We start from the raw sequence: 27,035 nt of genomic DNA, 5'->3' as shown, positions 1-27,035 counted from the left end.
TTAGCAATCGTCACTATGAAACAAAAAATGTTTTTTGGTATAGAACTACAACATTTATTCATTTTCTGTGTCAGTAGGGATGTAAGTATATGAACATTTCATATCAAGGTTATTGTGATCAAAATAATCACAGTTATCATTATTATCACGGTATTGTTAAATGTGCAAAAACTCTGAAATATTGTAACCACGTTTTTTTACGATGGTGATGAAGAAAAAAACAGGTGTTGAGGCATTTTGCTTCTAGTTTATGCCAACTCCATGAAAAAAAAATAAGTTTCACCTTGTGAATGGTAAATGGGATGTACTAGAGCGCTTTTCTACCTTTTTTTTTTAAGGACACTATTTCCACATTCACCCATTCACACACACACATTCACACACTGATGGCAGGAGCTGCCAGGCACCGCGCTAACCAGGACCCATCAGGGGCAAGGGTGAAGTGTCTTGCTCAAGGACACAACGGACGTGACATGGATGGTAGAAGGTGGGGATTGAACCAGTAACACCCAGATTGCTGGCACGGCCACTCTCCCAATTTGGCGACGCCGTCCCCCGTGTGGGGCTGGTGGACCTGATTGTTTTTCCCTTTTTTGCATGTTTTAAAGGAGTTTTATGCTATGTGCAAAGAATGAATGGAGGCAACTGGACCTTTATTCAGAAGAGTCCATTTACTTTGATTAAACCTTTTTGGATTATATGACCTGAAGACATTCTACACACATTGATTTTTAAACTATTTGACCTTGACCATAATTTAATTAAATGTGTAGGTTTTGGAATTATACAAATACATGGGAAAGTAAGTGTTCAATAATCAATATTTTTTGTGCAAAATAATTAAAGGAACAGAATTAAAAAAAAAAAAAAAATATATATATATATATATATATATATATATATATGTAGGTGTGGGAAAAAATCACAAGACTACTTCATCTCTACAGAACTGTTTCATGAGGGGTTCCCTCAATCTTCAGGAGATTTTAATGGAAGCATTCACATACAATGGTTTATATAGGGCACAGAGTGGGTGGGTACAAGCAGGCGTAGGGTGTGGTGATTGGCTCATGTGTTACCTAGGAGGTGTTTCCGTCTGTGGCGGCATGTTGAAATAATTTCACTGCGCTTGTTGAGGGATGATAGATCTGGATGATATATAATAAACAGTTTCTCTTTCAAGCATAGGTTGCATCTTTTATTACCACTGTTGTAAGGTGTGCTGAATGCAAGAATTTGCCATGTTATTGAATATTCAACATTATTGTCTTTGAGGTTCCAAATGTGTTTGCTGAGTTCTGTAGAATTCCGCAAAGTCTGGTTTCTAAAGGAGGCGTTGTGATTATTCCATCTTGTTTTGAACGCTCCTTCGGTTAATCCTACGTACGTGTCGGATGTGTTAATGTCCTTGCGTGTTACCTTTGCTTGGTAAACGACTGATGTCTGTAAGCACCTTCCGCTATATATATATATATATATATATATATATATATATATATATAGTGTATATATATTTACCAAGTATAAGAGTCCAGATAGGAGTCTTATACTTTGACTGTGTCACCACCCCATCAGCCATGTTGTAGTTTTTAGCACTTATATCCCTACGATGAGGTGGCGACTTGTCCAGGGTGTACGCCTCCTTCTGCCCGATTGTAGCTGAGATAGGCACCAACGCCCCCTACGACATATACATATATATGTGTGTGTGTGTGTGTATATACAGTAAATACGTTTAATCCTTCAACAAACTTAGGGAACTTGGTTAAAACATGATTTTGAAAAATATTTTTTCCCGGCCATCGTCCATAGGTAATAATATACTGTATTATTAATGTGGAAGTCACTCACCCATTTGAAATTTTACAGTCAAAAAAACAGAATGCATCCCTTAAAAGTTGACTCCACTATCTTTTGTTGTCATCACTCCCATGTCTCGCTTTCTCTCTAGCTGGCCCAGATTCTCCCCACTGAAGAGAACTTCTTACTCTGCTTCAGACAGTTTGTCAGTTCCAGTGCTGAATTCATGGTGGTAAGTGTTTTTTTTTTAAGCAAATACAGTATGTTAGTCTTATGCAAAACTTTTGCTCCTTGTCTGTTTTGCTTGATGGCCCACTCAAAACTTACAGCATTGTTAACCCTTTTTACTTACAATCTGGCAGTGAGATTTGGTATGAAAAAAAAATTACAATGTAGAAAAAATTGTTTTGGCAACAAACAAATACAAACTTTGAATTGTTTTTTTTTTTTGATGGATGTTTCCGATGCCAAAATTCATATTTTTGTACACTATTGTTTTTGTGTGTTTCAAAATGTTTCTTATGATCGCTTCTCTTTTTTACGATTTAGTTTCTTTTTTGTCGGGTTTTGCTTCTTTTCTTTACGGTATCAAAATAATGGCAGTCTTTTAGCATTAGGGGTGGGTGCCTGTGGGCGGGACTTAAAACAAGTTTACCTGGATGCAGTTTTACTCGACTTGGGCATTCAATTAAGAAGAAGAAAGAAGGACAAAGGGCATCTAAATTAAGTTTAAAAAATCTTCAACATTCTCAATTATGAAACAAAAGTTGTTTTTTACATTTATCTTGAGTAGGCCTGTTTTTATTGTTGTCGGCAAAATCATCTCCTGTTCAGAGAGAAATCATGTATTTGTAGACATGATACAGTAACCTACTTTATTACTCTTTGACTACTTCGTAACGCACTCTGGTCAACTTCTTTGGTGAAACGTCAATGTTCCACCACTCCTGTCTGTGACTGCTCGTCCACACGCTCATCGGAGCAGATGTCGAAGCAAATGTCAAACTGGGACAGGCAAAATGCTTGCTCTCTCCCTTCTTAACCTTCTGTATAAATTGGTTCACAAAATGTTGACTTTGTTTGCAAAAAATCTTTGAAATTGCCACATATGCACCAAGACTAAGACCTTCTATAATTGGAGCCATGTTTACTTCCGTAAACACTGCAGCATGTGTGACGTCATGACGTCAAGTCTGCACGCAGGTCAATTAGCTTTCACATTAGACATCACATTTTTTTTACAATCTGAACAACTATGTAAAAATATAGGATTTGACAAAAAAAAATCCGAATTGGACGTCCAACTTTCCAGCGTGAATGTAGTCTTAAGTTGATCTCTAGTCTTTTTTGAGCCTTACAACGTGTTAATACTGTATGTATTATACTTATTACACACCATCTTAGTTGTAGTTTTCATTACTAAATTTGGAGCTATTCAAATTGCCATATAAAATTGATAATGCCAATCAGAAGCATGTCTATGCAAAGTTTTATGTAAATTAGCATCAAGCTAGCACATTTAAAAAGTGGAGCTGTCACGCCAAATTTCTTCCCCCCTACAAAAACCTTCCCCCCAGAAGACATTTGGCGTGACAGCCCCTCTAATGCCTGAAGGACCCCAATGAGGGCGTGATAATACCAAGTTATATGACTCTTAAGGGTTACAGCTGCAAAATTAGCGAAGCAAAAATAGCTTGAAAGGTTAGCATGCGGGAATGCTAATACTTTTTCCTCACCGTTATTTTTCCAATGACAATCAGCTAATTATAATGATTTTAAAACAGGCAGCTGCGTGGTCTGCTTTAAGGTCCTTCCACCCTCACCAAGGTCCTTCAGGAATTAGAGGGGCTGTCACGCCAAATGTCTTCCGGGGGGAAGGTTTTTGTAGGGGGGAAGAAATTTGGCGTGGCAGAGCTTTACTGTATGTAAATAAGTATGTGAATTATATTTATATAGCGCTTTTCTCTAGTGACTCAAAGCGCTTTACATAGTGAAACCCGATATCTAAGTTACATTTAAACCAGTGTGGGTGGCACTGGGAGCAGGTGGGTAAAGTGTCTTGCCCAAGGACACAACGGCAGTGACTAGGATGGCTGAAGCGGGAATCGAACCTGCAACCCTCAAGTTGCTGGCACGGCCACTCTACCAACCGAGCTATACCGAGTGCAGTATGAGTTGGAGTGTTTACTATCAAGCATAATTGTTTTGTTGACATGGAAAATTACAACATTACTGTAACTAGAGGCATTCCGACTGAGTCCTGCTTGAGTCCTTGTTTGCCTACCAAATGTTTGAGCCGGCCGAGTCTGCAACCAGACGTGACATCACGTGCAATAAAAGATGTCAGAATTTGGAATCATTTGATTGTATGAGAATCAACACCCGGCAGTACAGACGGAATTCCGTCAGTGCCTTTCAAAAATACCGAATTCCAAAACCCATCCCTTTTACAAGTGCCATAACCTAAGAAATCTCTCAGCTTTTGGGGGGGGTTTTAGGTTGCGATCAAAAAGTTGAGTTAAGATACCTACTTCGCTTAGCAAATGCCACGGTGAACCCCGTAAGATCACCCACAATGTGGTGTCTGACTCTTAGTTACAAACCCCGTTTCCAAATGAGTTGGGAAATTGTGTTAGATGTAAATATAAACGGAATACAAATATTTGCCAATCATTTTCAACCCATATTCAGTTGAATATGCTACAAAGCCAACATATTTAATGTCCAAACTGATAAACATTTTTATTTTTTTGCAAATAATCATTCACTTTAGAATTAGATGCCAGCAACACGTGACAAAGACGTTGGGAAAGGTGGCAATAAATACTGATAAAGTTGAGGAATGCTCATCGAACACTTATTTGGAACATCCCAAATAAGTGGTGGGTGCCATGATTGGGTATAAAAACAGCTTCCCAAAAAATGCTCAGTCTTTCACAAGAAAGAATGGGCCGAGGTACACCCCTTTGTCCACAATTGCGTGAGCTAATAGTCAAAACAGTTTAAGAACAACGTTTCTCAAAGTGCAATTACGAGAAATTTAAGGATTTTGAAAAGGTTCAGAGAATTTGGAAAAATCACTCCACGTAAGCGGCATTGCCAGAAACCAACTTTGAAAGACCGTGACGTTCGATACCTCAGACGGCACTGTATCAAAAACCGACATCAATCTCTAAATGATATCACCACATGGGCTCAGGAACACTTCAGAAAACCACTGTCACTAAATACAGTTCGTTGCTACATCTGTAAGTGCAAGTTAAAGCTCTACTATGCAAAGCGAAAGCCATTTATCAACAACATCCAGAAACGCCGCCAGCTTCTCTGTGCCCGAGATCATCTAAGATGGACTGATGCAAAGTGGAAAAGTGTTCGGTGGTCTGACATGTCCACATTTCAAATTGTTTTTGGAAATATCCGACATCGTGTCATCCGGACCAAAGGGGAAACGAACCATCCAGACTGTTATCAGTGCAAAGTTCAAAAGCCAGCATCTGTGATGGTATGAGGGTGCATTAGTGCCCAACGCATGAGTAACTTACACATCTGTGAAGGCACCATTAATGCTGAAAGGTACATACAGGTTTTGGAACAACATATGCTGCCATCTAAACGCCATTTTTTTCATGGATGCCTCTGCTTATTTCAGCAAGACAACACCAAGCCACATTCAGCACGTGTTACATCAGCGTGGTTTTGTAAAAAAAGAGTGCGGGTACTTTACTGGCCCGCCTGCAGTCAGACATTTCTCCCATCGAAACTTAGTGGCGCATTATGAAGCGTAAAATACGACAACGGAGACCCAGGACTGTTGAACGACGGAAGCTCTACATAAAACAAGAATGGGAAAGAATTCCACTTTCAAAGCTTCAACAATCAGTTTCCTCAGTTCCAAACGATTATTGAGTGTTGTTAAAAGAAAAGGTGATGTAACACAGTGGTGAACATGCCCTTTCCCAACTACTTTGGCACGTGTTGCAGCCATGAAATTCTAAGTTAATTATTATTTGCAAAAAAAAAATAAAGTTTATGAGTTTGAACATCAAATATCTTGTCTTTGTAGTGCATTCAATTAAATATGGGTTGAAAAAATTTTGAAAATCATTGTATTCCGTTTATATTTACATCTAACAATTTCCCAACTCATATGGAAACAGGGTTTGTACTTGTTAGTTTTAGCTTGCAATAGCTGGCTAGCTTGACAGACAAAACTTTGGTTTTCCAACTATTGGACTGAAGAAAGTCAGTTGGTTGGACAGTATGGAAAAGAAGAAGCAGATTATGTGCGTTGAAGAAAAAAAGATCCTCAGTAAACATGACATGGCGACGTACTACAAGCATACAACTTACAATCTGCACCTTGCGGACGAACCGGGAGTCAATAAAGGCTATGATAATGCCAGCCAAGAGTTTGAAATAAAAGAAAGTGTGTTGAAAAGGACAGAAATCAGCAAATGTATACGATAGATCTGTCAAGGTTAAAATCAAACTTCTATGTCAAGACACCACTATACAGCTAAACCAGTGACGTGCTGTCAGGGGAGGCAAGTGACGCAGTGCCTCACCTGCCACCAGGTGGCTTAACCGTGAGATCTTCCAAAACAAAGTAATAAAATAAATAAGTTTTAATATTTCTCTTTTGGCTTATGCTTTCTATGTGATTTAGGTGTGGTTGCTGTATATTTTGATAATTTTCATGGTCAAAATCGCGGAAATTCCATGTTTCCTGAGCAAAACAATGCAGCAGATGAGAAGTGAGGCAGACACAGGCGGTGCCTCCACGGCTACACACAGTGTGTATTGGGGCGTGCGTGCGAGGTGGCGCATGCTTGTTGCCACGTGGAAAAGGCATGTCTTGAGGCAGCAAGTACCTCTGCCTCAAGGTAGGGGGCGATATATTGTCAACTTGCAGTTCAATCCTACAGCAGTACTCTGACTCACCACAGTGGGGGCGCTCAAGCTAGGAGACACAGGTCTCTCCAGTGGAAGCCAGCATTTTTTTCTTTTCTTTTTTTTTAACTGTATTCAGAACAAACGTGGCATTTTTATTGGAGTAAGCCAGCGTTTGTGGGTGTTTTTTGTCAGATGCAAAAATTGTGTTTAATTTCTTGGAATTAAATTGAATTAAATGAATGTTTCTGCCAATATGGAGGATTATATACTCTAACCAAGAATAAATACTTCTCTAAACTGGACTTTATGACCAAATGAATGCGATTATACAAAGTACGCCTTCATGGAGGATAGCTATTGCTGCTTCAGATACAAACAAAGAAAGGTAATATACACTCACAATACTTGATTTATTTTTTTAAAAGCAATTGGGACCAAAAAGTATTCAATAACAACTTTATCAAATACTTTTTGGACCCATTTATCATATCATAATATCATTATGATAGCGTTTTTATGAACGCGAATAACTCCCTTTTTTTTCCCCCTGTAACTCTAATGGGCAACCTAAATCAACAACGACTAGAGCTGCACATATGAATTTGAGTAAAAAGAAAAAAAAGTATGTATGCCTCACCTAGTGTTTAGTTCACCGCATGTCACGGAGCCAAACTGACCAAAGCTGTTAACTACAGTAAAATGATAAGACACTTTAGAGAGGTAACAGTCAGTTTGTAGTAATTCCCCCATTTTAGTCGCTCAACAAATTGTTCTTGTACATCCCTTTAAGACAGGAGCAAAACATTCATCGATTTATCGAACATTTAAGGGTCTTGAGACAGGCCAAAGAAATACCAACACTGTTTTGTATATATTGTTAGTCCGGTTCCTGTCAGACATATAAAAAAACAGACATGCAAATGTTCCTGCATGAACCATGAGCCTGCCATATCACTTTCATGCAAAACAATTGTGCATGCCTGCCGGAGTCTCAGGTTTCTTCGCATTTAATTGGATGTATGAAAATATTCTGTATTTATATTCCAAAACATGTTGGACACCTGGGGTACATGATTTTGATTATTGTGCCGGATCACATGGGTGTAAAAAAACAACAAAAATGTGGATTTCTTTGATTTTTTATTGATTTACCCAAGGTTGATGATATCGTTTTAACTTTCGCAGGGATACGCATTTACAACAAATGGGTTCATTAACCAAAGTGTTGTGTAAAGATGTTTGATGCTATGAGCAGTATGAATAATGAATCATTCTATAACTCACACAAAGCTTTCTTCAGAGCGTTGAAAGCGACAAGGAATAGGAAATAATTTATTTCACCAAATTTTCGCTGAAGATAAAACGCTGGCAGATTCTGTGTTAGATCTGCAACAATGAAAGACTGCATCCAATTAGAAACCAATTGCACACAGTGAAGATTGTGTCTTTCTTCTCACTGTCATTGAGAGGAATAATGAAATGGGTGAGGGAGGAAGGAGAATATGTGGAGGATAAAAAGGACGGACGATAGCAAACAGTCACAGAGGAAACTTAATGAAATGTCGATGGGAGGTTGGTAGCCAGAGTTTGAGAGCATAAAACAAGAGGATTAATCAGTCTTTGTTGAAGGAGGAAGTGAGCAAAGAGGTTTTTAAAGGGTTAGAATGAGAAAGCAGGACCTTCTATTTTCAGGGTCATGTATAATGGATAAGACCGCTGTGCAGAGGAGAAGGGTGCACAGGGGGAGGAGGAGGGGATGGGGAAGGAGGAAGACCATCCATCTTGACAAGGAACCCTTCTTTGGCCACAGACAGCTGCAGGATTAAAACATTTATTAAAAAGCCCCTCCCGGCCATGCTTGTATCTTTCCGTCTCTTGCTGCCGCGTCTGTGTATTGAAGGTAATTTGAAAAAATTTATTTTTTAAAGTTCATACCTTAAGGTTTTTTTGTGTTTTTTTTTTTTCTTGTAGGCGTGGCGGCGATATGATACAGACCGCAGTGGCTACATCGAAGCAAATGAACTGAAGGTGTGTTCTATTGTTTATGTAGAATGAATTGCCAATCCAACAATACAACTCAATTATGATTATACATTTATTAATAAATAATCTATATTTTATTATACATTTTATGAAGAAAAACAATGTATTAATGGGTCTTTGGCAATACTGTAAATTTTGTGTTTGTGTTTTCTTTTTCTCATCCCTCTTACCCACTTAAACTTATAAACAGGACACTCACCCTAAACTTTAATGATCATACATTGTCATTACAGTCATATTTAAATCATTGTGTGTCTTTCAGTTATTTTATACCATTATTCCTATCATAGATTCTGATTTGCTGCCCTTATTGCACTATACATATTTTTTATATACATTTGTGGACAAGCGGTAGATAAGGGATGGATGGATGTGATTTTGTCACGTGCGGGTCGCATTTTAATGCGGGATCGTTCCTCCAACGCAAACATAGACACTCCGGACAACAATTAAAAGGTAAGAATGATTTAATAACAAAACACTGGTACAAAAACAGACGAAAAGAAACGCGTGGCGAAAGCACAGAAGCTAATGCTAACACTAGCACAGGATCAGGTAACAAGAAATCTAGAATTACCAACGAAACAGTTGCATACCGCAAACAAGGGACCAAGACCGACTGACGGGACAAGGCAGGCTTAAATAAGGAAGTAATTAACAAAAACAGGTGTGCGTCTGGAACCCTCAGCAGGTGAAATTAATATGTTACCATGGTGACCAAACTGACTCACAAAAGGTACACGAACAACAAAGGGAGTCCAAACTAACAGAAAATAACTAAACTAAACATGATCCAGACTACGGATCATGACAGTACCCCCTCCTCAAGGACAGATACCAGATGTCCATAAACAAAAACAAGCAGGGTCAAGAGTCACGGGAGGGCGGAGGGAGGAATTGGCGGTGGGTCGCCAGGCCAAGTGTCCCCGAATCCACCGAGGCAAAGTCAAGTGGCGGCGGCGAGTGGAACGCCGATGCAGCCGGCGAGGCGGGCGACCAGGGAGCGGCCACATCCGTGGCCGACAGGGAGGTGGATGCACTTGGCGTGGCGGACGACCAGGGGGCGGCCACATCCATGGTCGACGTGGAAGTTGGCACGTCGGCGCCGTCGTAACAGGCGTGGACGCAGCAGAAGACAAGTCAGGCGTGGACGCAGCAGAAGTAATTAACAAAAACAGGTGTGCGTCTGGAACCCTCAGCAGGTGAAATTAATATGTTACCATGGTGACCAAACTGACTCACAAAAGGTACACAAACAGCAAAGGGAGTCCAAACTAACAGAAAATAACTAAACTAAACATGATCCAGACTACGGATCATGACAGATTACTGTTCTTTTAATGTCCAACTGTTTAGTGGTACACATCAATGAAAAATAATCAAAATGATTTGTTGGTAAATCAATAATTACGGTGCATTCGGAAAGTATTCACAGCGCTTCACTTTTCCACATATTGTCATGCTACAGTCTTATTCTAAAATTAAATACATGTATTTTTGTACTCACAATTCTACACACATGATGATGTGTAAAAGTTTTTTTTTTTATTATTTAGCAACTATATTAAGAGTAAAAAAAAAACATGTACATAAGTATTCACAGCCTTTGCTCAACACTTTGTTGATTCACTTTTGGCAGCAATCACAGCCTCGAGTCTTTTTTTTTAATACGACGCCACAAGCTTGGCACACCTATCTTTCCTCTTTGCAGCACCTCTCAAGTTCCAACAGATTGGATGGGAAGCGTTGGTTTTGTAGTATTTCGGTCGATTTTGCCACTCTCCCAGGACAGCGTGACCGTGTGCTTGTGATGAGCCAAGAAGAAGTCAAGAGGAATCGTCGATCAAAAAGCCTTGTCTGTTTCAGCGAGCTTCAGACAGGAAATGCAGTTTCCTGGAAAAGGAATGGGCTGGATCTCTTCTGATGTCCTCTCGGACTACTATCCTTAAATACCGTTTATCAAAAGACCCAAAATCTTTGTAACTCTAGACTTGGGGCCGGCCAGTTTGGACAACACTCAGTTTGTTTGTACAAATGCAGACAACACCTGGGCGTTGTCACTTTGCTCAATAGAGTCATTTGACCTCCAAGCACTGATCTCTACTCCTACCGGGGGGGGGCTCTTACCAAATGTCGTTATTGTGTTTGCACTTCCTCTTAAAATCCAACTGCTGCTGTCTTTTAAATTCCCCAATGTCCTGGGGGAAAAGCCCCCTTTCTGGAGCGCTTGTGCTGGACATGTGGACTGTTGACCTTAGTAGAATAATCCTTTACAGGATTCTGTGACCAAATACAAATACATGCTACTTCCCAATCATATAAAAAAACTGATCATGATATAATTCACTTCAGTTTTCATCCAGGATGTCTATGTACATTGCAGCATTCGTCCTTCCTTCTATCGTGACTAGTCTCCCAGTTCCTGCCGCTGAAAACCATCCCCACAGCATGAGGCTGCCACCACCATTCTTCACTGTAGCGATGGTATTGACTTGGTGATGAGCAGTACCTGGTTTCTTCCAAACATAGCGCCTGGCATTCCCGCCAAATAATTCAGTATGTGTCTCATCAGACATGAGAATTGTGTTTCTCAGGCTCAGTGTCTTTCTGTGTTGACTTTGCATGTACTCCCCATGACTTTGTGGGTTCTCTCTGGGTGAACCCTGCGATAGGCTGATATTGGCACTACTAGTGTCATGGCCAGGGCGCATTCCATAAGCCCTCATCCTTGCACTCCACTTGTTGCATCTCGGGACATGGTCACGGCTGCGCACATCCAGGGACACGCCAGGCGCGTCTTCGCCCTGTAGCAGACACCAGCTGCAATCATTCAGCGCACCTGCCTGTGATGAGCGAGCTGCCTTCTTAAGCCTGCTCAACCTGCCATTCCTCGCCGGAATATAGTCTTCTGTACCTTCCCTGTGTGCATCCCTGAGTCAAGCTGTGCGTCTTTTGCTCCTGGATCCTCCCTGCCTCCCTCGCGCTTCCTGGTTCTCGACTCATCGTTTGCCCCCAGACTACAACGACTCGCTCCTGCCTCTCGACCCCGCTTCTGCCCCTGGACAACTCTGCCTGTCTTGCCCTTGTCGGACAGCACCGCTCCTCTCAACACGCATTTCCAACATTTACGGTAAAACACTCCAGTTAAATACTACAGATAGTCTTACACCATACACACTCTTGGATTTTTTCACACTCCATTTCTTTAGTTATTATATAGTATTGTTTAATTATTATATATATATGGTCTATATATATATGATACATCTCAAAGCTACATACTTACCCTGGTCTCTGTTGCTGTCATCTCCCTTAGTAAAACATAACAACTAGTGTGTGAATGGTTGTCTGTTTATTTGTGTTGTCCAGGGTGTACACCGCCTTTAGTCTGAGTGCAGCCGGGAAAGATTCTGCTATTGAAAATAATAATAATAATTCACATTGTCATTATGGGTTGTTGACTGCAGACTTTTGAGAACAAAAATGAATTTATAAAATGTTTGAATAAAGCTGTAACATAATCCGTTATATTTACTTAAGTAACTTTTAAAAAATTGTACTTGCCGGAGTATTTTTTACTTTTACTTGAGTATTTTTGTAAAAAAGAAACTCTACTCTTACTCTTTTACATTAAGTTTCATTCCGTTACATATCACCATGTACTATCTGATTATGGCTTGCAAAGACAAATTGTTTGTCAACGAACCTTCTTCCGGTACGCACTGTCACATGACTCTCTTTGAATAATCCAACGTACTGTAGGCACTTGTGACGTCCGCCTCCATTTCACTAATCAAACGGAGTCTGGTAGTCACATGACTACATGTCAACAATCAATTGCAGCCTGGCATTCTTCATTATTTGCGGACAGAGCGAAATAAGCCAGTAGTGTTATCATGCTAACCAAGCAGAAAGTATGTAACTATTTTTAAGGTATATGATGAAATAGAAACCTACTTGTTGAGTAAGTGTTATAATGTTTCCAAAGAAGACACTTTATTTACGTTGCATGACACCATTACATGCTGGCTGTTTCTAAGAACTGGTCAACAGAAACCTCTTAAAAACATATTTTGACACTAAAACCTTTTTTTTGTATGCACTAGTGTTAATTTTGTTTACTAAAAATGTTTAACTTAGTTTTCGTCAACGACCTATTTTACCCTGACTAAAATAAGACGACAACGAGCTAAAACAAATGAACATTGACGAAAACAATCACAACAATAGTTTACAATCAAGGCGATGAATAAAAACGAAACAAAAATCATTGACGGAGACGATATCAAATCATATTTATTTTCGCCTTTAGGTGGGTTCGAAAAGTTAAAAATTCATCCAATCACAGTAGCATGCAGGAGAGGGGCGGGGGTAAATCCCGGCGTGTATCCAATCAGAACTTCTAAGTCACAGTGTTTGGATGTTTTACCGGGAAACAAGACTGTATTGTAGGAATGTAACGATAAACAGTAATATTGATACGACGACAACACTCCCAATGAATAGTATTACTCTTTTCAAATAAAAATTATCTAAAAACCAAGATTGCACATAGGCTAAAGGGAGCGCTTGATTTCCTTACCCGAATCCACCAACAACACAGTACGGGGTCATCTGGCTTAATTGGAGCGTTTTTAATTTGTTTTCATTTTTATCACCAATATTTTATGTTATCAGAATCACAATGTTATCAGTATGATGTCATCATGAATCCTCTTATGAGCCCGATACTTGTCTGTCCGCTATTTATCATGCATCCTTAAAACTAACTAATTGCAAATTATGATTGTGGCATCTACATGGCTCTCCTCTCCACTCTTCGCCATCTTCACCAACAATGTAAAGTTATGTTAAATGTTTATTTGTCAATTCCATTCATTGTGCATATATTCCATATTGTCATCTACATGTAAACTATGTATTTTCTATAAAATGCTGATGTCTGGAACAGATTAATTAGATGTATTATTTTTTAATGGGAGAATTTCTCCGCCTTTCATCCAATTAAGTTTTTACCTGACCTTTTAAGACAGCTCACAAAGAAAATCCAAGGTCATCTGTAGTTTTAGTCAGCCAGAAAGATCAAGTAGGCCTTTAGGTGCTTAAATTTTTTTTTATAGAGACCATATCCACTGAAACTTATTATTCTATATCTATTCTATTCTTCTCTATTTAGTTTAGTTTGGTTTATTAGTACATTTTAATGTATTCTTCTAACCTTTCCGAAGAAGACAATGAAAATGCTGACTTGCCAATATCTACTGTAGTTAAAAATATCATATCCGTCTTTCCGGACATTTCTTAGGCTCGGACAGGAAAGGACTTAAAACTCAAAAGTGCTTTTACACTAGCAAGCTTTGGTCTGTTTTGAGTTTGAGGTCTAGATTTTTTTAGGTCCGCACGTCTGTGCTTCTCACTGACCCTTAAAATGCAGCGTGGTTCCTAACAAAGTTCCTACATGCTACGCATTGAAGGAATGGTTACCTTATTTGATCTACGCAATAGCAAGAGGCAGGAAATTTGTCAATTATAATCAGTAACACTACAAAGGTTCCTGTACGCACTTAAAGCCTGATTTGCTAAAGATTTACATGCACTAAACATGTGCAAACTTGATAGCACACGCAAAGCTGATCTACTTAGCATTAGCAAAGTGGGCTGCGTCTGTTAGAAGAAGGTGCACGCCTTATTCTAGTCCATTTTGTGTTTGTCTTCATTAATATGCAAAATATATGCTGATCATCAAAACCCCCACAATACTGGAAACAAAAGATGCAAATATAATTATTTAGCGTACGCAATGTGATTCATCAACACTCATCGTTTTGCGAGCACTATTGTGCATTTTATTCAACACGTGTGAGAAGGAGGTGCAAACAAGATCTGTGCTCGCGTTGCAATGACTGTTTCTGCTTCTAAAATGCCCATAAAATGTGGTACATATCTCCTGCATGTTTCAAAAGATAGCAAAACACCACAGGTGGGCGGAACATGATGACAGGAATGTGCAATAAACGAGAGTGCCTCCGTTGTGATGCCCCGTATTATTAACGCAAAATCCTCATTAGCCATCCTTCGCCACGTTACAATTCCACACGTAGTGTTCATAAATCGCACACAACACGCCCACTAATAGCACACGCTATTTTTGTGTTTTTTGAAGCAAAATTGATTGCGTCAAAATTGTGCCAAAAACCTTGCACATAAAAAATACACATGTGTGTGGCCTGTCTCAGTTAGCACGACTCAGTGCTAATTTGGACTAATTTAACACCTGTACAGATTATTTTTTGCTCGTGCACGGACTGTTTGTCTGTGTGCAGAAAAGATCGCAATTTTTGACATGTTCACACGACATCATAATAAATGGCAGGGTCATTGTTTATTAGGTTGTCGAAGTGTGTAGGCTTTTAGTGTGGATTAGCGGTCCTCTGCTGGTATTGTCCCGGAACGTTGCACGGTTTAGTCGTCTGTTATCCTTAAACACCTGGATCAGCTGTGCGTGCATACAGAAAAAATTGCTTTTTATAGATAATGTCAGCTTGTTTTGGAATCGTTTCTCTTTTTAACAGCCAGATGGTATCCTCCCGATGTACTAGCTGCCAACATACAGCATGCAATTCACTCAAAACCACGCTGACAATTATTTAAATCCCCATCCCTCTTCTGTACTTCGTCTCCTATCACTTACTCAATGAAGCCATAGCAAGCAACAACTCCATTCAAGAGCTTCCCCTGCAGGCTGCACCTTGAAACAGCATCCTCAGTGGGACACAGCAACACACCACATATCTGCCAAACAAACAAACCAAACACATTTTGAAACGGTAATGGACATAGATCCAGATACCAGCTTCTTTCGCACAATAAGCAACAACTGCCAATTTTACACAGAAGACCAATACAATAGGAACATAAAAACAGATGATAGACTAACAATTATTCACTTCACCAGTAGAAGCATGTATGCAGACTTTGGTAATATTAACCTATACTTAAGACAAATAATGAACCATGTAAAGTAATAATGATCTCAGAAACCTGGATGGATACAGGAAGGGGAATATACTTTGAATTGGATGGATATGACCCTTATTATATTAACAGGTATAATAAAACTCGAGGTAGAGTAGCACTGTAGGTGAAAAATCATATGAACTATAAAGTACTTAAAAACAAGTCTCTTGCTATTGATAACCTATTAAAATGCATCACTGTAGAAATGTGTTAGGAAAAGACATTAACGTGTTAGTATGATGCAAACAAAAATATATCCAGTTGAGCAAAAAAGTGTTTAGTCAGCCACCGATTGTGCAAGTTCTCCCACTTAAAATGATGACAGAGGTCTGTAATTTTCATCATAGGTACACTTCAACTGTGAAAGACAGAATGTGAAAAAAAATCCAGGAGTTCACATTGTAGGAATTTTAAAGAATTTATTTGTAAATTATGGTGGAAAATAAGTATTTAGTCAACCATTCAAAGCTCTCATTGATGGAAGGAGGTTTTGGCTCAAAATATCAAGATACATGGCCCCATTCATTCTTTCCTTAACACGGATCAATCGTCCTGTCCCCTTAGCATAAAAACAGGCCCAAAGCATGATGTTTCCACCCACATGCTTCACAGTAGGTGTGGTGCTCTTGGGATGCAACTCAGTATTTGTCTTCCTCCAAACACTACGAGTTGAGTTTATACCAAAAAGTTCTATTTTGGTTTCGTCTGACCACATGACATTCTCCCAATCCTCTACTGCATCATCCATGTATCCATTTTGGTATAAACTCAACTCGTCGTGTTTGGAGGAAGAAGAATACTCCCAAGAACACCAAACCTACTGTGAAGCATGGGGGTGGAAACATCATGCCTTGGGGCTGTTTTTCTGCTAAGGGGACAGGACGATTGATCCGTGTTAAGGACAGAATGAATGGGGCCATGTATCGTGAGATTTTGAGCCAAAGCCTCCTCCCACCAGTGAGAGCTTTGAATGGTTGACCAAATACTTATTTTCCACCATAATTTACAAATAAATTCTTTAAAATTCCTACCATGTGAATTCCTTGATTTTTTTTCACATTCTGTCTCTCACAGTTGAAGTGTACCTATGATGAAAATTACAGACCTCTGTCATCATTTTCAGTGGGAGAACTTGCACAATCGGTGGCTGACTAAATACTGTTTTGCCCCACTGTATGTCAAAGGCAAGTATAGTGACATGCACAGACTGGATCAAAAGCAACTTTTACAGATAACCAAAAATATTTTTCTTATATGTTGAGACTTCAACTTTGATTTTCTGAACCCAAATAAGCAAAAAACACAATGAACAGTATGATAAAAAAAATTTTAAAAGTCTAAAGCAAGCAGAATAACAGATTATAATGCCACTTTAATTGATAACAGATTCATCAATGATTTTAATAACAAAACAAAGTGTTGGTGTTAATCACCGATAACACTGATCATCTTCCAGTCTTCACAATATACAATGCGAACTTTAGAGTGACAAAAAAAGGAAATTAATACATCAAACAAAAGAATACGCACAGCAAAACGATTTATGGCCTTTAAAATTGTTTTGAAAGAACAAACATGGGGAAAACAGTATAGTACAACTGAAGTGAATAAAACTTATGACATTTTTTCATTCATTTTATCATACATAAGAGTGTATGATAAAAACTTTCCACTAAAAATAGTTTCTAAAAAGAAGAGAAAGAAAGAAAAAAAGAATGACAAAATCATTAGAAAAAGCTTTATCCACCCATCCATCCATCCATTTTCCTCCGCTTATCCAAGGTCGGGTCCCGAGGGTAGCAGCATTAGTAGCGAAGCCCAGACTTTCCTCTCCCCAGCCACTTCGTCCAGCTCCTCCCGAGGGACCCCGAGGCGTCCCCAGGCCTGCCGGGAGACATAGTCTTCCCAAAGTGTCCTGGGTCTTCTCTGTGGCCTCCTACCGGTCGGACATGCCCTTAACACCTCCTTAGGGAGGCGTTCATGTGGCATCCTGACCAGATGCCGGAACCACCTCATCTGGCTTGTCTTGATGTGGAGGAGCAGCGGCTTTACTTTAAGCTCCTCCCGGATGGCAGAGCTTCTCACCTTATCTCTAAGGGAGAGCCCAAGCGGAGAAAACTCATTTTGACAGCTTTTACCCGTGATCTTGTCCTTTCGGTCATAACCCAAAGTTCATGGCCATAGGTGAGGATGGGAACGCAGATCGACCGCTAAATTGAAAGTTTTGCCTTCCGGCTCAGCTCCTTCTTCACCACAACAGATCGATACAGCGTCGGCATTACTGAAGACGCCGCACGATGCACTCTTCCTCCACTCGTGAACAAGACTCCGAGATACTTGAACTCCTCCACATGTGGCAAGATCTCTTCCCTAACCCGGAGATGACACTTTACCCTTTTCCGGGCCAGAACCATGGACTCGGACTTGGAAGTGCTGATTCTCATCCCAGTCGCTTCACACTCAGCTGCAAACCAATCCAGTGAGAGCTGAAGATCCTGGCCAGATGAAGCCATCAGGACCACATAATCAGCAAAAAGCAGAGCCCTATTCCTGCAGCCTGCAAACTGGATCCCCTCAACGCCCTGAAAGATGTATACAAACAATTTATTAAACAAAGAAGCTGAACACAAATATAAAACGTACAAAAACAATTTAATACGGACTCTACGGGAAAGTAAGAAAGAACATTACGACAATATACTAAATGAAAACAAAAATACCATTAAGGCAACATTGAACATCTCAAACAGTATTATCAAGAAAAAGCCTATGGAAAGCAGAATATCCTCAATTGTTTTTATAGGGAGACGGGAAAAGGATTTTATGGAAGGTCAAATATTTCAACGACTATTTTGTAGATATCGGACAAAACAAAGAAGACTAAATCTCACTAAAACACATCTGATGTTTCTGAAAAAAACATCGAAAGAAATCTCAACTCAACTTTTCTAAGCTCAGTGAGAGTAGAGGAAATAATAGATATTGTAAACAAAAGGAAATCTAAAACATCCACTTGTTATGAAGGGATCGATATTAAATTGATTTTAAAAAAAGGCCATAATAGAAATATCAGACCAATCATGTTTAAACGTATCACTGCAAACAGAAAAATTCCTAGACCAGATGAAAATAGCTAAAATAGTATAAATGTACAAGACAGGAGACAAACATCAATTCAAGAATTACAGACAAGTCTAATTACTCCCACAATTCACCAAAATTATTGAAAAATTATTTACCAACGGATTACACAAATTTATAAACAAGTATGAAGTACTGTCAGCAAGCCAATACGGATACAGAACAAATATATCAACATCAATTGCAATAATTGGCATATCTGAAGAAATTACCAACGCAATAGATCACAAACAATCTGCAGCTGCAGTATTTTTGAACCTATCAAAATCATTCAACACAACCAATCGCAGTATCTTAATACACAAATTAGAACGTAAGGCATTAGGGGAGTAGTGTTGAAATGGGTGAAAAGCTACTTAACCAATAGGAAGCATTGTGTGGAAGCAAGATTTGGTTAAATCTGAGGACAAAAATGACATGACAGAACAAGTAATATGCACACGCTTCACGACAGATTTTTTTTCCTTCCTTCTATCTTAAAATAACACATTCATTACACAACATTAGTAATAGGTCCACATTAATGTGGATAGATGTTTGTCAAAATAAACATGATGCTATATATTTTTAATAAACACATAAAGTACGTACGACACTAAATTGGCCCTAGTGTGTGAATGTGAGTGTGAATGTTGTCTGTCTATCTGTGTTGGCCCTGCGATGAGGTGGCGACTTGTCCAGGGTGTACACCGCCTTACGCCCGATTGTAGCTGATATAGGCACCAGCGCCCCCCGCGACCCCAAAGGGAATAAGCGGTAGAAAATGAATGGATGGGGCTTCACGGTGGCAGAGGGGTTAGTGCGTCTGCCTCACAATACGAAGGTCCTGCAGTCCTGGTTTCAAATCCAGGCTCGGGATCTTTCTGTGTGGAGTTTGCATGTTCTCCCCGTGAATGCGTGGGTTCCCTCCGGGTACTCCGGCTTCCTCCCACTTCCAAAGACATGCACCTGGGGATAGGTTGATTGGCAACACTAAATTGGCCCTAGTGTGTGAATGTGAGTGTGAATGTTGGCTGTCTATCTGTGTTGGCCCTGTGATGAGGTGGCGACTTGTCCGGGGTGTACCCCGCCTTCCGCCCGATTGTAGCTGAGATAGGCGCCAGCGCCCCCCGCGGCCCCGAAAAAGGGAACAAGCGGTAGAAAATGGAGGGATGGATGGAAAATGAATGGATGGATATAGTACCTACAGAATTCATTCCTCTTTCTTGACTCTCTTTGCACATGCAAAACACAAATAAAAACATAAATATCAATTAGAAATGAAAGATGAATCCACGAAAGCCCTGTGTCCAATCTGATTCACAATTGTAATAGTTTGACAACACTAGATTAAAATGAAAATTTTGTAAACTAGATTGAACCTACCGGCAGCTAAAGATTACATTTAGGAATACATTTACTTGAACAGGTAGTGTTTTCTTCACATGTATTATTTTTACAGTAAATGTTTTTTTATGTTTGAATTGGGACAGGAACATTATTTATGTTTAGTACTTTACAGTAGTCCGCCAAAATTCAATGTCAATCAATCAACGTTTATTTATATAGCCCTAATTTCACAAGTGTCTCAAAGGGCTGCACAAGCCACAACGACATCCACGGTACAGAGCCCAAATAAGGGCAAGAAAAACTCACCCCAGTGGGACGTCGATAGGAATGACTATGAGAAACCTTGGAGAGGACCACATATGTTTGCAACACCCCGCACCCTCCTCTAGGGGAGACCGAAAGCAATGGACGTCGAGGGGGTCTAACATAATCTTGTGAAAGTCCAGTCCATAGTGGATCTAAATTGATAGTGAGTAGTAAAATAATGGGTAAAAATTCTACTATCCTCCTTTGAATTTTCATAAGGACAGTACCCAACTCTCACAGGATCACATTTCTTCCAGGCTAAACCAGTTGCAAATCAACTTCTCTGGTGTGGGTTCTTGCATTCTTTATAACAAAAAAGAAAATAGCTTCAATTCAAGGAAGCAGATGCTGGACATGGTTGTTGGTGCAAATAATTGTGCATCGTGTTCTCACATCGTCCTAAACTAATTAGAATAAACACACATGGTGCAGTATTTATGAGACACTATTCCAAATGCTTTTACCTTTAATATGTTACACAATATTACTTCAAACCAGCTTTATGATTTACATGAATATTATATCAGAGTCCATATAAGCCCTCCCCACAGCTTTCACACACACACACACACACACACACACACACACACATTTGCTCCTAAACACTTTACAATATTTTATGTAATTTTAAAATGAAAAGTTGAATTGGTACTCAAATTTTAATTGAAGCATTTGTACTAAAATCTGCAAGAGACACTTAGAACAGTGGTTCTCAAATGGGCTACTTGAAGGTATGCCAAGGGGTACATGAGATTTTTTTTTAAATATTCTAAAAATAGCAACAATTCAAAAATCCTTTATACATATATTTATTGAATAATACTTCAACAAAATGTGAATGTAAGTTCATAAACTGTGAAAAGAAATGCAACAATGCAATATTCAGTGTTGACAGCTAGATTTTTTTGTGGACATGTTCCATAAATATTGATGTTAAAGACTTCTTTTTTTGTGAAGAAATGTTTAGAAGTAAGTTCATGAATCCAGATGGATCTCTATTACAATCCCCAAAGAGGACGCTTTAAGTTGATGATTACTTCTATGTGTACAAATCTTTATTTATAATTGAATCAAGTTTTTAGTTATTTTTATATCTTTTTTTTCCAAATAGTTCAAGATGAGCAATATTTTGGCATTGTCATACAATTTAATAAATCAGAAACTGATGACATAGTGCTGTACTTTACAGCTGAGTAACCATGGTAAACAATCACTTCTAATATCATAGTTAAGCATTTATTTAACATGATGCAGAAGTACTATCACACATTTCAATTCAGAAAATTGAAAAAAACCCTGTTAGTTGAGCTAGAGCCTATTGCAGAGGACTTTGGCGTGAGGATAAGTTGCAGTCAATTATTGTTATGATTAGGGTTGTTCCGATCCGATATTTGAATCGGACCGGATCGGCCGCTGATATTTGCCAAAAAATGCGTATCGGCAAGGCATGGGAAAATGCCGATCCAGATTCAGTTTAAAAAAAAAACTGGGCCGTGTTTTCCAACGCACCGATTTAAATAATACATTCCACTCTTCTGCTATACTCCGTTCCGCATTTTCCAGCACACCTTCAACACATCCACAGGTCTGTTCTAACCGTTAAGACGGCCGTGTGAATTAAAAGATACGGTAAAAATGTGAGCTGTGTGGGATTATTTTACCATATAAAACGAAAAAGATGAAGAGGTGGAGTGCAAAACATGCCACAATAAAGTCAACCGTGGTGGTAAAGTTGTAAGACATTTTAATGACTTTTGAGAGTTAGAGGCTTTTTAGAACTCATCATTGATGAACACAGGAGCAGGCTGACACCTGAGCATCTTGAAGTGCTCATCTTTGTTAGAAAGAATCTCCCCATTATGCTTGGACTTCAATTGTTTGCCCCAGCCCCCCCCCCCCCACCCCCACTCCCAACTGGGGCAAACAATTGAAAGGAGTGTGTAGATAGTTTATTTTATTTTATTTTTTCATGTTTACACTTGTTCAAGAGCAAGTATTGATGCTGAGTTATAGAAATGTTATCCCACTCAGGTTGTTTGTGTGTTTTGCTTTTTTTAATAATGTTTACAGCATTATTTGCAATTTATACTGTTCACTTTTTTACTGTTTAATGTTTTCTTCCTGAAGATAAACCGTTTGAGAAGCACTCAACTCACATATGCTTACTCCAAATCATCATTGATGCAGAACCAGCAGACAATAACCAACATTATGTTTCATGTTCATTGGAAATTCCCCCAACAGCTCGTACAGCAAATGAATATGTTTGTCTTGATACAAGGAATAACGTTAGCAAACTTAGCATCAATTTAAGAATATTATGTTGCCTAGCTAGCTAGGACTTCACTTACATCTCTCATTCCTCGCTTCCTCTCTGCTGCGGGCGAATAACTTTCTGATATCCATCCAGGAGTTACAGTTTGAGTCAAATCAAAATCAAAATAATGTAATTAACAAATTGTTGTTGGCTAACATTACTTACCTCAGCAGTGATTCACATCGCCTCTCTCTGTCTCTCTCTCTCTCTCTCTCTCTCTCTCTCTCTCTCAACTGAAGTCTCGATCCACACGTGAATAAATTACCATATTAAGTAGCCATGTGCTCACTGTTTCGTGGAGTGAATACAGTAGCAAACAATTACCATACTAAGTAGTATGTGTGCTGTTGTCTATGTTATGTAGACTTAAAACTCTGAAGCGTTTTCTTTTTTATTGGTGAAATTTTTACTGGGGCACTGCAGATCAACAGTGGGGCACGTGCCCCACTGAAATATGTCTGGCGACGCCCCTGGAGCATACTTCAATAAGTTTTTATCATATAGGATATATATTCTAAGTGAAAAAATATATGTCTTTAAAAGATATTAAATGACACCAAAACGCATCAATTATACATGTTTTATCAGCCACTTAACTCATACAACATCTGTAAAATTGTAAAAGAGTATTGCTGAATAGACAATTTGTCCAATATTTTTTTTATTTCTGAGTGTCCAAATATGCTGACGGAGGATTCTCTGTCCATCATGTTTTTGAAGCGGGAGCACTCCTCTCTCACAGACTGTGTCAGTTTGTGTGTCCTTTTCAAATATAAAAATGTCACCCGACTCTATTGAGCAAACTGACAACGCCCGGGTGTTATCTGCATTTGAACAAACAAACTGGGTGTTGTCCAAACTGACCGGCCCCAAGGCTAGAACAACAATGAGTAACTGTCTTCGGGTAAAAGGACTGTTGTCCACGAAGACTGGAGGAGAGGTCCATACTCTCCTCCTGGAAGCTGCAGTTCTAGTCTGAGGCTCGTTGAATCAAATAAAGCTTTTTGTTTGACGATTGCTCGTTGGCGTCTTCTTGGCTCATCACCCATCACACAGTCACTCTGTCCTGGTAGAGTCACACGACCAGAATTATACCACACTATGAAGTTTGCACATGTTTTAGTACACACAAAACCTTAAGTAAATCAAGCCCCTTAGTAAGTAGAGGGCCACAATCTATGACCCTGCAGGCCTGAACCTCCCCATTGACTGCAATGGCCTAAGAATACAATGAAATGGATAAAAAAAGACTAGACAATCAATGCAAAACAAAAGGAATGCATTTACTAAGAACCTTAGACAAATCCAAAATACAATAGAAGTTTGCAACAATATGATCCACTCCTGGTTCCAGACAGCAGTAAGCATGAGCATTTTGGACCTGCTGAATAATCATACGCACTTCTTTGTTGATGTGTTTTTGTCTTCAGGGCTTTCTGTCAGACCTCCTGAAAAAGGCCAACAGACACTATGACGAGCAGAAGCTTACTGAGTACACACAGACTATAGTAAGACTCTTTCCTCCACATTGCACTCGCTCACAATCACACACATTTACTTGAATCAGACTATTTTTAATGTCTGAGTTTACATAATTGTTCGGAGTGTGGAATAGAATTGTGGGTGTTGATACTGCAAGGTAAAGTATTTATTTAATAAAGAGCACAACAATATAAGAAATATAAAAGAACATCAATTCAATTGTGCGCACGAGTGGTCTGGACCACTCATGTCCCTCAGGTTGTCTGTTTACATCCCAGATGTCCTAACATCTGCTACTTCTTGGAGGCCCCAGAGGTGACCTGACCTGGTTTGGTGAGGCAGGTTGCTTTTCACACATGACTACACTTTAGCAAATGTTCCTTAGTCAGTCGCGCATGAGCATAACCACCTATGCTTACACAAGACATCTCAAGCGAGTATATGGTGTACGATACATATGAAAGGGGTCTTACTGTATTATGATTGTTTTTCAACATTTAAAACACTTCCGTGTGGTCTATATAACATGTAAAGGTAGTTCTTTGGTCAAACCTTCGCATAGATCAATTTATAGACCGTTTGCAAGCTGCTTTCTGAACGTTCCTTACGGATGCGCAGTTTTGAGTGCGGTCTTGTTTTCGTGGCTCCACTTCGACAGCGTCTTCTCCCCGTCATCCATGTTGTAGTTTTTAGCGCTTCCATAGCGAGTCTTCTGACAGGTATAAGTTCGAACTAGTGTTGTCCCAAAACCAATGTTTTGGTACCGGTACCAAAATGATTTTGATACTTTTTGGTGCTTTTCTCAATAAAGGTGACCACAAAAAATTGCAATATTGGATTTATTTGAACAAAAAATCTTACGGTACATTAAAAAATATGTTTCTTATTGCAAGTTTGTCCTAAAATGAAATAGTGAACTTACAAGACAACTTATCTGTTATTAATAAGTGAGCAAACAAAGGCTCCTAATTTAGCTGCTGACATATGCAGTAACATATTGTGTTATTTTCCATTCTATTATTTTGTCAAAATTATAATGGACAAGCTGTAAAAAAATATTATTAATCTTCTTGTTCATTTGCTGTTAACATCTGCTTAATTTCTCTTTTAACATGTTGCATCTACACTTCTGTTGAAATGCAATAATCACGTATTCTTTTGCTGTTTGATACTTTACATTAGTTAATTTTGGTACATGGCATACACACACACATGTTGCACAATCAACGCAGGACAAAAGGAATGTATTTACCAAGAACCTTGGACAAATCCAAAATACAATACAAGTTTGCAAAAATATGATTCACTCCTGGTTCCAGACAGCAGTAAGCATGAGCATTTTGGAGCAGCTGAATAATTATACGCACTTTTTTGTTGGGTATCAATCTGATACCAAGTAGTTACAGGATCATACATTGCTCATATTCAAAGTCCTCATGTGCCCAGGGACATATTTCCTGAGTTTATAAACATAATATACATTTGAAAAAAACTGAAGATTATGTGATGCCAAAAAATATTGACGTAAATATAGGATTATCGACTAGATACGCTACTGTACTTGGTATCATTACAGTGGATGAACAGGTGTAGATCCACCAATGTTGTTTGTTTACATTTTGATGCTGGTGTGTAGTGAAGCATTTTTAGCTATTCCTCATCCTGCAGGGATGATACTTGTAAGAAACTTTATATGTCGCCATTGAGGCGAAGGTTATTGATTTAGAAGTAGCTAAAACACTGCTGACTGGCGCTGGACTTTAGCCACTACCTAGCAAGCCATGTCTTAAAGCACCTCTTCTTGGGGGTGTTCCAGTGCAATAACTTCATCTTTATCGTTAATTTTTAAGTCAAAATGCTTCCGTTCTCCTATTGCTGTCTACACACATTGTCTGCTTGTAAGTACTCCGTGATTGTGCACTGCGGAACATGCTCGTCTGCTCATAAACCAGCAATGACACGACATGAAGACGACGGGGGCGCGAGGGAGTGGCAGACCGGTACTTTTCAGAGGCATTACAGTACCAAAAATGATTCATTAGGATCGGGGTACTATGCTGATACTGTTACACCGTACAACCCTAGTTCGAAGTACATGTTGATTTGTATTAGAAATAGCAACAGTGGAGGGTGCATGTGCAAGTACAAGCCAGTTTGGCCCTCTACGTCTGACTACAATGGGGGACTCCCACAAAGCAATTTGGGTACATTTCTACCATAGATGGAGATATTTGCTGATGTTAAATAGGCAAATTCCAAATGGCTGGTTTGAAAGAAGTAGGAAGGAAGACCGGATTGTTTTATAAGTATCGCCGCCATGCCTCCATGGTTTGATATTCAAACAAATATTTGGGACTTATACAGATCCCAAATACACAAGACAAGTTGGTTTTGCATAATATCGCCCCTTTAAATAAGAAAAACAATGGCTGTTTGTTTTGACCAATTCTGATTCTCAAGAAACATCTGGTTGTTATTCATTGATGTACATGAAAAAACTGCATATGCAACAGTGACGTGCTGTGAGGTTCATGGCTGGCGAGGCACTGACTTCATTACAGTCAGATTTACAAACATATGAACCCAAAAGAGTATCTTATTCACCATTTGATTGGCAGCAGTTAACGGGTTATGTTTAAAAGCTCATATACCAGCACTCTTTACATATACAAACTGTAGCACATAGAAAAGGACATTTAATTAAAAA

At 39.1% G+C, this 27,035-nt stretch overlaps 1 protein-coding gene across 1 annotated transcript in view; it reads left to right on the top strand.

Moving 5' to 3' along the window:
• Positions 1-27,035, top strand: part of calb2a (calbindin 2a) — a 73,795-nt gene that overhangs the window by 16,294 nt on the left and 30,466 nt on the right. The window contains exons 4-6 of the mRNA XM_061917440.1: positions 1,952-2,032; positions 8,665-8,721; positions 24,277-24,354. Coding sequence (XP_061773424.1) covers positions 1,952-2,032; positions 8,665-8,721; positions 24,277-24,354 — 216 coding nt within the window. The remainder of the gene's footprint in view (positions 1-1,951; positions 2,033-8,664; positions 8,722-24,276; positions 24,355-27,035) is intronic.

Source organism: Nerophis ophidion, linkage group LG12 (assembly GCF_033978795.1).
Source record: "Nerophis ophidion isolate RoL-2023_Sa linkage group LG12, RoL_Noph_v1.0, whole genome shotgun sequence".
In the NCBI taxonomy this organism is placed as follows: domain Eukaryota; kingdom Metazoa; phylum Chordata; class Actinopteri; order Syngnathiformes; family Syngnathidae; genus Nerophis; species Nerophis ophidion.
Note: the sequence above shows the minus strand (reverse complement) of the source record. Positions and strands in the feature narration are given on the sequence as shown.